Source organism: Cebus imitator, unplaced genomic scaffold (assembly GCF_001604975.1).
Source record: "Cebus imitator isolate Cc_AM_T3 unplaced genomic scaffold, Cebus_imitator-1.0 Scaffold176, whole genome shotgun sequence".
Taxonomy (NCBI): Eukaryota; Metazoa; Chordata; class Mammalia; order Primates; family Cebidae; genus Cebus; species Cebus imitator.
The window spans coordinates 2,088,907-2,100,994 of record NW_016107491.1 but is presented as its reverse complement, the minus strand read 5'-3'; the positions used below and the strand labels follow the sequence as shown (position 1 = coordinate 2,100,994).

At 38.6% G+C, this 12,088-nt stretch overlaps 1 protein-coding gene across 1 annotated transcript in view; it reads left to right on the top strand.

Moving 5' to 3' along the window:
• The window catches only part of ITGAV (integrin subunit alpha V), an 88,901-nt gene that overhangs the window by 6,926 nt on the left and 69,887 nt on the right, over window positions 1–12,088 (top strand). Inside the window, exon 2 of the mRNA XM_017545059.2 lies at window positions 5,718–5,845. Coding sequence (XP_017400548.1) covers window positions 5,718–5,845 — 128 coding nt within the window. The remainder of the gene's footprint in view (window positions 1–5,717; window positions 5,846–12,088) is intronic.

Below are 12,088 nucleotides of genomic sequence, written 5' to 3'. Positions count from 1 at the left end.
ATTTTTAGTAGAGACAGGGTTTCACCATGTTGGCCAGGCTGGTCTCAAACTCCTGACCTCAAGTGATGCCTTGGCCTCCCAAAATGCTAGGATTATAGGCATGAGCCACCGTGCCTGGCCTGTGTTGCTTTTTATTCCTTTAATTTTTTTTAATATAGCATCTTTTATCACTGTGTACCCTGTTTATTATGTAAATATTTGTTTTTCACTATACAACATCGTCGTAAGACTTTAACATATGTCTAAGGTCATTTTACTTTCTCCATCTCTTCATTGTTCTGCTTTAAAAACTTAAATATCTTAATGATAACTTTAATATGAAGTTGGCATTTTGGATGAAAAACTTCATCTCTCAGCTTTTTTTCCCCTCACAAATCTAGCATGTAGATACTGACACATTCCTTTTATGTTATTCTGCCATTTCTGTGGCATTTCACCAGTATGCAAGTCTGCACCTGGAGGTATGCTTAGGAAAACTTAACGAACATTCATATTTGTACACCTGATTACTATCATTTCATGCCTATAATGTGCACATAGCCTGGTGAAAAGCAACAGACTTGTTCCTGGTCTTATCCAAGGGACTCAAGCTATGTGCTGCCTGTAGAATGCTATTTTAATTCAGAGAACTCTCCTACTGGACTCTTTTTCTCTTTGTTAAATGGCCATCTCCTAATAACTTTCCAGCTGTCTCTGTCGTATAGTGCCAAGTAAAGAAATTATCTGAAACCCAGAATTAAGTAGAGATGTTACATAAGGGAATTGTTTTAAGCATAATTGAAATAATTGCATGTTTAATAGAGGATGCTTTCTGCATTTTTGAGGGGTTAAGACAGAGTGGAAATGACTTATTTATCTATGGCTACTTTAAGATTGAGACATAGCTATTGAATTTACTTTGATACTCTACTTCCATTTAAACTTCTCTTGAGTTCTTATTATGTGGCAGGTGCAAAGATGAATTGGAGTACCCTGCATTCAAAGAAGCAATTTACCATAAGGTGGCAGAATAGTTTTGACCAAAAAACTATAAAAGATATTGTAAGACAGGGGTCCCCAACCCCGGGGCCATGGACCAGTATGGGTCCATAGCCTGTTCGGGATAATGCTGCACAGCAGGAAGTGAGCAGCAGGAGAGTGAGCATTACCATCTGGGTTCTGCCTCCTGTCAGATCAGCGGTGGCATTTGATTCTCATAGGAGTAAACCCTGTTGTGTGAACCCTACTGTGAACCTGTGCATGCAAGGGACCCAGGTTACATGCTTCTTATGAGAATCTAACTAATGCCTGATGATCCGAACTGGACAGTTTCATACCGAAAGCGTCCTCCTTTGTGTCTGTGGAAGAAAAGGTTGGGGACTGCTGCTGTAAGGGACTATTTGAAGACAACCCAGAAATGATTTTTGCTTGAAGGTTTCCAGGCAAAGTCTGAGAACCAGTTCTCCTATCCTGACCTAGAACCTGGTATTATCCACAATGCTAAGAACGTGTACACACGTGCTTGTATCACTCTCCTTAGGACTACTGTGGCAGTGACTCAAAGCAAGCAGTACTCAAGATACTGACCCTGAAAAGCAAACTTACCTCTTCTTTTCCTCTAGTAGGCACTCAAAAATCATTTAATTCTAATGAAAAGGGGTAGTTGTGTGATTTTGGGGGTAAAATTTTAGACCTGTTGAAAGGAAAAAGCTTTTATGTGTAATAAGTTTACATATTGTAATTTACACATGCACAATTTCACTATGTTAACCAACTCTGCCCTAGAAAAAGAACCAACGGGGTTTTGATGACTAGCTGCTCTCTTAGTCATGGGAGGTGTAGATTCTCTTACTCATAGCCTGTGGTTTTTTTTTTTGAGACAGTTTTGCTCCGTTGCCCAGTCTGGAGTGCAGTAGCGCGATCTTGGCTCGCTGCATCACAGCAACCTCTGCGTCCCAGGTTCAAATGATTCTCCTGCCACAACCTCTGGGATAGCTGGGATTACAGGCGCATGCCACCACGCCTAGCTAATTTTTTTATATTTTTAGTAGAGATGGGGTTTTGCCATGTTGGTCTCAAACTCCTGACCTCAGGTAATCCGCCCATCTCCACTGCCCAAAGTGTTGGGATTATAGGCGTGAGGCACTGTGCCCAAACTTTTTTTTTCTTATGAAAGATTTTTGCTGAATGAAAACTAACTTCATTTTCTATCCAAAATCGTTTTTCTGTGATGAGAGCCAACATTGGTGTTTTACTGATGCCAAACATGACTGCATAAAGCTCTATTAAACTGGGCGTGGTTTGGTTGGGAGTTACATCTTGATTTTGGATTTGTGGACTTTACCATAAGTGTCAGAAAGCAGGATTCTTTGTAACCCTGCAACTTGTGCAGCCAGCTTTTGTCTAGTGTAGATGAGATTTGGCAGCTACTACCCAGAATAAGAAATTGATTTTAAAATTTCAAATGAATACATTCTATGTTTAAGATGTAGATTCCCTTTATTTTCACAAAAAGGTGAAAAGCAGCTGTAAATGTTTCCTTTGCCAGAATAATTTAACTGACTTAGCATTTAATGAAATGAAAAGATTATGGTGATAGCATTTTAGGGCTGTCTCTGTCGACCTGTGTCCTCTTTTATTTCCTCCTATAATTTCAATCAGTTTCCTGAGAAGAAAGACTGAGAATCTTTTTTACTTTATCTTATTTCTCTTCTTGACTCCTAAATGTTGTTGTCCTTGAGAACTCACCCATTGCCCCTCTTCCTCTGAAGCTTCCCCTGGCTGAACTTCCCCATCTGTGTTCTGATGCAGCACCCTGTCTCTCAGGCAGGGCTTCAGACTACAATTGGATGTCTCACAGATATCTCAAACAAACATATTAATAATTGAATTCATGGTTATTCTGTAAATACTTATTTTATTTCTTGAGATGGGGACTCGCTCTTTTACCCAGGCTGTTTGGTTCCTTTGTAGCACTTGTAATCATAGCTCACTGCAGCCTCAACCTCCTGGTCTCAAGTCTTCCTCCTGTCTCAGCCTTCCAGCACCACCCACAGAATTGGGACCACAGGCTCATGCCATGATACCCAGTGAATTATTTCATTCTTCGTAGAGATGGAGGTCTTACTATGTTGGCCAGGCTAGTCTTGAACTCCTGAAAGTACTTAATCTGCCTTCTGCTTCTCTGTTCTCTAGGCTTTTCTCCCATCAATGCACTCAGGAAGGAAACCCAGGTGGCATTCTTGAATGTCTTTGCTCTCATATTCAGGCCTCCAGCTATTGCTATTCTCCTCCAGATGTTTTTTCCATCTGTCACCTGTCTCTTTCTCCACCCACCCTCCTCCTGCAGGTCATGTTCACCTGCTCCCTGAGCTGCTGCCAGTCCTTTGCTTTCCTTGTTCCATTTTTGTCTCCCTCTCCCTTAATGCTTTCCCCATAAGGCATACAATTTAGTTTTCTTTACTAGATGATTTCATTCTTCTCTGTAAAAAACTCAATGACTTCACATGAACCTTGGGATAAAATACTAAGTTTAACCATGGCCAAAAGGCCCTGTTTGACTTAGCTGTTGCTAAGCTCCCTGACCTTATCTTGTGCCACTCCCGGCTTGCCCTCTCCATCAGCCATACCTCTTTTTTCATAGCTTCTGGAGACGAAATGCTTTCTTCCCACAGTGTTTCTACCTCTGCCTCGGGTATTCCCTCTCTCTCGTCATTCCACTTTCCTCATCCCCACCCCTCACTCCCTCCATCCCTATTACACAAACACTCCTAGACACCCTCCTTCTGATCCTGTACATCTTAATGTTCTGGTGAGTTCCTTAATAACTTCTCTATCTACTTTATCTAAAAGAGGACTTTCCTCTCCATTCTTTGAAAATGATTTCCTTAGAGAGATTTCCCTTTACCCGGAGGAAATGTTCCCCCTCTCATCCTTAGAGATAACTGCTTTATCTGAAGAAAGTCTCCTCTCCCTATTTTTGAAAATGTCTCTTGAAAGCTAATTGTTTGCTTAGTTGGTAGAACTTGTAATAGTAATTTTATTTATTTCTGGCTAGTTTCCTGCTTCTAAGGGAATGTAAGCTAAATTCCTCCATTAAGAGCAGGAACCAGCTGGGCTCAAGGGCTCGCACCTGTAATCCCCGCACTTTGGGAGGTCAAGGCGGGCGGATCACCTGAGGTCAGGAGTTCGAGACCAGACTGGGTAACATGGCAAAACCTTGTCTCTACTAAAAATACAAAAATTAGGCATGGTGGTGGGTGCCTGAAATCCCAGCTACTCAGGAGACTGAGGCAGGAGAATTGCTTGAACCCAGGAGCCGGGGGTTGCAGTGAACTGAGATCATGCCATTGTACTCTAGTCTGGGTGACAAGAGCAAGACTCTGTCTCAAAAAACAAACAAACAAAAAAAGCAGAAACCATGGTTGTTTTACCCATACTGGTATCTCTAGTAGTCAGGACTTTGCTTTACATAGACGAAACATTAAATTCATATCTCTTTTTGAATGAATAGAAAACAGCAAAGGAAAAGATATCTTTATAATTAAAAATTTTACTCCTGATTGTTGTGTCTTCGGTTTATTTTATCTTGATGACAAGGAAATTGAATAGTGGTCCTAATCTTTGACCAAGAATTGATTAGATTTAATCTTGTAATAAATTTATTATTAAATAGTCAACTATTAAAAAAAAGTGAGCTTTGCGATATAGTGAAACCCCACCGCTATAAAAAATAAAAATTAGCTGAGCATGGCGGCATATGCCTGTAGTTCTACCTGCTCAGGAGGCTGAGCCAGGATGATTGCTTGAGTTGGGAGTTGGAGGTTGCAGTGAGTTATGATTGTGCCACTGCACTCCAGCCTGGGTGACAGGGCAAGACTCTGTCTCTTAAAAAAAGAAAATAGAATAAAATAAAAATTACAGTGCCAGTTCTAATACAAGATAATTTTTCTAAATGGAAAAATCATAATATTTATAATTATCATACTTTGGAATAATTTATTTAGAATATATTTGTATTTTTTGCTCAACATTCAGGATATAGAAAATGCATAGCATTTCACACACACACACACACACACACACACACACACACACACACACACACAGCACCCCCAAAACAAAACTTTCCTGAGTCTAGGCAGCATACATTATTTTTAACAGCTTTATTAAGATATGTGACATTCAGGTCAGGCATGGTGGCTCACGCTTGTAATCCCAGCAGTTTGGGAGGCTAAGGTGGGCAGATCACAGGGCCAGGAGTTTGAGACCAGCCTGGCCAATATGAGGAAAGCCCATCTCTACTAAAAATACAAAAAAATTAGCTGGGCAGGAGAATTGCTTGAACCTGGGAGGCAGAGGTTGCAGGGAGCCAAGATCATGCCACTGCACTCTAGCCTGGGTGACAGAGCAAGACTCCATCTCAAGGGAAAAAAAAGATATGTAACATACAATAAACTATGCATATTTAGAGTGTATGATTGACCTGTATAAATTCCTAATTGAATGTAACCCTGAAATTGCCTTAAAAAGTTATCAGGAAAAATAAACTATATCAAGTAGTATATACATGCAAGACAGCACCAAATGAATAAGGGAGAGTATGCCCTCAATGAATACTGAATTTTTTAAAAAATATTTGTGGATAATATCAAGAGAATGATTGCTCCTCATAAATCAGAAGATATTGCTTATGCTTTGTTTCATTTCAAGTTTTGTCTACCCCTTTTGTATTTTAGCCGAATGTTTCTTCTCGTGGGAGCTCCCAAGGCAAACACTACCCAGCCTGGGATTGTAGAAGGAGGGCAAGTCCTCAAATGTGACTGGGCTTCTAGCCGGTGCCAGCCAATTGAATTTGATGCAACAGGTAAATCTTAATGCACAATTTTCTTTTCATTGATTTCATTTGATTTTTTTGAGCAATTGGTTTAGTTTAAATGTAACCATTTAATATGGTAATATATATAAGCACCTCAGATCCACAGGGAAAATTATATAAAGACAAACAATTTATTCTATAATTTTTTTCTACAATTTTTGTGGTAGATGAAAGTATTAAAAGTACATTGTTTTTCCATTGGTTCAGATACCTTCTGCCATAAACTGATAGTATCAACTCGGAGAAATTTGGAGTAAATCTATTAAGATGTTTTTGTACCTTTCTAAGAAGAGGGAGATCATAGGCACAGAAGGGGTTTTTTGCTGCCTCTCTGTCAACCAAATTGAAGCATGACTCACTGATTATTGTAGAAGATCAAATCTCTGATCATGAATATATCCAGGCCTTGGGTTGTGCTATAAAAAGCAGTTGAGGAATTTTTCGCATTCAAGTAGACTTAGGTGATGTAAACAACACTTATCCAGACTTTGTTGGGAAAATTGTGTGTTATGGTTCTGATAACAGGAGAATTTTATCTTAGAGACAAATTTCAGTGTCAGGATTACGATAGCAAGGAGAAAAATAGCATGAGGAAGATGATAAATAAGTTTTACGTCTTTACTGGTGAAATAAATATACATAATTCTGTACACGTTTATATTGGTATATTCATATATATTTGTGAAATCTGAGAAGCATTAAGAAAATAGTGTGACACTCTTCTAGTACAGTAGTCATACACAATTTTTTAATGATTCTGATTTGCTGGCTTTGACAGAGTGCTTTAAGGTAAACCTGCACAAAATTAATTCTTTTCCCCATATTGTTATTTCCTGCCAGTACTAAAGTATTTCCAGATTCTGGAAAATATATCAGTGAAACAGGAATTGTGATGTGGACTATTCCATTTGACATTGTGATCAGTGCCAAAATGATTGTTAGTCATTAAGCCAGCTGTTAATGTGAACCAGATCACATGCACATGTTTTCAGGGGTTGGTTTTTTTTTTCCGTTTGAAATCGTCTACATTAAACCCTATTGTTGGATCTTTCCATATTTTTACCATAAATGGAGAAATACCTGTGATTCAGAATATGATGGTTCTAGGACATTTCTTGTCTAACAAAATATGAGTACTAATAAGGCGAAACTACAATTTAGATTTTGATAGGTCAAACTGTTCAGATGTTTCTATACTTAACACCGTAGGTTTTTGTGTATTGCAAGATAATTTATTGCTTTAGGTAATTTTTTGTTTATTGAAAATAATATATGCACATGGTGAAACAAATTTTTTAAAGTCTCAAAGGGTATACAGTGAAAAATACAATTCACCCACATCAGTCTTCTTAGAGGCAATCACTCTTTTTTTGAGATAGGGTCTCACTCTGTCACTCAGGCTGGAGTGTAGTGGTGTCATCATGGCTCGCTACAGCCTCTACCTCCCAGGCTCAAGTGATCTTCCCACCACCTCAGCCACAGGAGGAGCTGGGACTACAGATGTGTGCCACCAGCCTGGCTAGTTTTTATTTTTTTTTATTACTTTTTAATCTAGAGATGGGATTTTGCCACATTGCCCAGGCTGGTCTCGAAACATCCGGACTCAAGCAATCTGTCTGCCTCAGCCTCCCAAAGTGCTGGGACTACAGGTATGGCCCACCATGCCCAGCCTGAGGCAATCAATCACTCTTAACAATTTTAGAATTTTCTTATTTCTATATATGTACGCATCCTTGAAAAAAAGGCAACTCAAAAATCTGATGCCTCCTCGAACTGTTCTAACAACAGAAATCTCTTGTAGATCTTTCCTTATTGGAAAGATCTCATTTTTTTGTAAATCACTGATACTATTCTATTGTATGTACCTAATATGCTTAAATTTGCTTTCTACTAATGGATACTTTAGTTATTTCCAGTCTTTTATTATTATGAACACTGCTGTAGTGAAAATGTTACACACAAGTATTTGTACAAATATGTGAATATATCTGTATGATAAAGGGAATTTGTATATTTATAGTTTTGTTAGGAATTATTAATTTTCCCTCACAGAAGTTTACCTCTCCAATTGTGTTTTTTGAAACCCATGTCAACCTCATTTATTGCCATATTTTTTAAATCTTTGTCAATTTTGTAGGAGGAAATAGTATCTGTTATGTTAATTTGCATTTAGTTAACACTAAGACTGAGTGTGTCTTTACATTTGTTTGTAAGCCATCAGTAGCCCTTTTCCTGTGAGCTACTTTTTAGTATATTTATGCATATTTTCTATTAGTTTGTGATTTTTATAAAATGGATCTCAGTTCATGACATTTCATCCTTTTGGTGTTTAGGCCAGAATCTGGAGCCATGTTTGACATTGAATCTGTCAGTAGGTCAAAATTTAACTGCTTCTCATCAGTCTACTGCTAATATTCTGGTCTAAGCCACCATTGTCTTCCACCTGGACTATTGCCCTAGTTTTTTAAATTAGGGCACTGCCAAGAACAAGATGGCACACTTAAATTGGGGTATTTGACTGTTTACAGAGGACTTCGAAGGTACCTGGGGATTGATCGTACATCAGCACTAGTTAAAATGTGGCCTCTAGGCCTGAAGGCAGTGGTTACCAGAATCCGAAGACAGATTACTAGGTGGAGAGAGTCATGTGACAGGAGCTGTGGCTTTTTTCAGAGGCAGGAGCCAACTCAAAATGACCAGAGGATTAAAATCATGAGCTTGCTCTGCTTCCTCCCTTTGATTCTCTGTGCTGCGCCTCATAAACAGTAGGCACATTCCTACCTAACCCTTGCCTGGGCTGTGTCTCCTGCCTGGCACACTCTTTCCCTAAATGTCCACTGAGTATCTGCTTCACCATCATTTTGAGAATTGCTCAAATATTATCTTCTCAGTGATGCCCTGACCATCTTATTTAAAATTCCAACTCCCCCTTCTCATCTTGTACTTCCATCCTCTCCTCTGTTTTTCCTAGTAGTGCTTACATTGTTATATGTTATTTATTTGCTTTTAGTGAATTTCTCTTTCCATCAATTAGAATATAGATTCCATTAGGACAGTTTTTTATCTTTGCGCATTGCTGAAACTCCAGGGCCTAAAACGTTGTCTGGTGCCGGCACAAGTTAATACCCAATAATGTATGATAAGAGGTTTTTGTGTAGTAGGGAAATAACTAAAGTCCTTTAGTTGTTGTAGATATATTTATATGTATAATGCATATATTCTTATATATATGTATATCTCTTGTCCCTGTTTATGATATTTCTATAATCCTTTTGTATAACTTCTAAGACTTCCCCAGTGGAAAAAAAAATTAAGACTTCATTTTTTTACATTAATATTTTTATCCAAATGCTGTTTATTTGAATGTAAGAGGACAACATAGATTTAAATAATCCAGTCAAGAAAATGTATATCTAAAACAGCCACATTAAACTATATTACAGCTTATAGCATCCTCCTAAACTTTCCTTATATCACTCTCCCAAGGAATGTTCATCCCATCCTAGCCCAAACACATAAGCATCCCTGCAATACAAATGTCTCTCTCTTTTTTATCATCTCAAGGGGGTCAGAGGCTGACCAGATATGTGGGGTTCTGAAGGCAGCCTGCCTGGGACTCAAACCCTGGTTCTAACAGATTATCAGCGGTTGACATTGCATGGGTTACCCCATCTCCTTAGTGCAGTATTCTCATCAACCTGCTCCATAGGTGTGGATTACTCCCAATGAGTTAATCTACATATAGGTGAAAACATGTACAGTGCCTAGTACAGGGATTAGCATGTTGAACTGGCTCAGTAAACACGAGCTGTTTCATGTTGCTATCCACCCTTCTGCCTTCTCAGAGACCTTCCTTTTTCCTTCATTTGCCTCTGTATTCCCGCTGCATTTACTGTTACTGTTTTCCTTTCTTCTCCAACTTTGAAGTATGTTTAAAGTTTTTTTTACCCAAAAAACTAATCAAAAATGGTTTTCCCTTGAACATGTATCATTTCTTAGTATCAAGAAGTATCAAAAAATGGAGACAATATTTCTTTCTCTCTTCTTTCCTTTACATCCATGGCTTTTGAATACATGGTGTCTTCATCACTTCCCATGCTTCAACCACTTTAGTGTGGCACTGACCCAACCCACCAGTGATTCTAACTGCAATTGTTAGCAGCAGCATATTTGCCAGCTTCGGTGGGTGCTTGTGGTCCCTCATCTTTTTGGACTGCTCTTTTACATTTCACCCCATTGGACATTCCCCCCTTAAAGTTTCTGCTCTTTGTCTGCTTGAAATGATCACATCCTTTTATCCCTCCTAAGCTTCTTGATACTATTGTGGACTTTCCTCTTTGACTCTTTTCTCGTCACCCCATTATTTGTTATACCTCGTGGTGTCATGAAAAGAAATAGGCCTTGTAGTTTGACAGACTTGGGCTCAAATCTAGCCTCTGTGACTTTTTTTGACACTATCTTGGGAAAATTACCTGCCATTCTACGTTGCATAATATATTCCTGGGGAGATCACAAAGAGTATACATTGGTTAGTTTATTTACTTAATTGTGTTTCTGAGCCCAGAACAGATTTTAGTGCTTAAAAGTACCCTGTCCTCATGTTTTTAATATTTGGGAAATAATTTACTTTATAAAATCATCTCAGGAAAATTAGCTCTAATTACAGCATTTCTTCAGTATTTCACATTTTTAAAACTTCTGGCAAGACCTTTGGTATGACTTTTTCTGGCCCATAAAGCATGAGCAGAAGTGTGTCATTTCTGGGTGGAAGGGTTTAAGAGCTGGGGCATTATTCTGCCCCTTCCCAGATGTTATGGTGAGTAGTGATAGTTTCACTGGTAGCACTTCTGTCAAACTGAGGCTTGTAGTAACGAAGACATAAAGCTTAGACTCTTACTCATATGTGTGTGCACAAAAAAAATCCATTGTCGTTTTTAACTACTTGAGATTTGGGGGATGCTTGTTACTCTAGCATAATGGGACCTAAACTGAATAACACATATAGAGACATTAAAATGGAATATTATCAATAACCAGCTGCTGGAAAATGGTCATTAAAACCACTTTCTATTCATGCCAATTTGGTCTTCCTTTAAGTTTCTAGTCTGATTTACTGGGTATCTGAGTGACTAAATGACTAGGTATTATTGCTTATGCTAAAAATAGCCCCTGATGGTAAGTTGCATTTGGATTTGGAGAAACTATAAAAGTACCTGATAGGTATATCATAGCTTTGGGGTTCCTTGAATATAGTGACTTACAACTGGCATGTGTCTTGTGGCAAATTTGGAAGCTGTGGCTATGGAGCTGTTGCAAAAGCTATCAATCATTTCTGTGGGGCAAGAGGCTTCAAAGCCAGAATGGCTCCTGTGTCTACCAGGTTTTAGTATCTTCATATCTGAGCCATCACCTGGCGGGGCAAAGAGAAGTATCCTGGACAGCTGGGTGGACAGCTGTATGGGAAAATTCATGTAAGGATTCTCACCGAAGGCGTATGTTTGGTTCTGTCCTGCTGGAAAGCTATGGTTCTGTCCTATATCCTTATAAATAGACCGGTGCTGCAAATGGCCGTTGGTAGTTTTGTGAGTCTGAAAGTTTAGTTGAGCCTTAAGAAGCCCCAGGTGATTGTTGCATCAGCATTTGATGTTTGTAACTGTATGAAATGTTCTAGACTAGTTGTTTCATAGTCTGTTTATCCTTTGAAAAAGTAGAGTGGTAAATATGTTTCTTCTGACAAAAAAGAACAAACCTCAGCTAGCTCTAGAATCACAATAAAAAAAATTTACAGTGAAGTGCTTGGAGATACTATAAATGCTTGGCATTAAATAATGTATTGTAAAATGGTCTTTCCTCTCCCCCTTCACCTTTTAGGTCAGGTTCTGCCATATTGGTAGTCTCAGAGCACTGAGTACAGTTCTCTTTATTAAACTGAATTTTTTGTTGATTGTTTTTCCTACTGATGATATAGTATGTTTGTTTTCCTGAGTAGACTATAAGCTATCTAACAGCAGGGAACACCTTTATTTCCACTCACCATCTATTCCACTTCCATATGGTGGGTTGACTGTGTGTATATTGCATGCAAGTTTTGGGCTCTTCATGAAGATTAATAGAAATAGAACAGGAATTTATTGGAAGGATGTTGGTAACTTAATATTTATCTGAAAAAATAGGCAGGAAATGAGAAGCTAACAAAAGAACAACTAGTGGGTTTTATTGTTGCTGGAACTG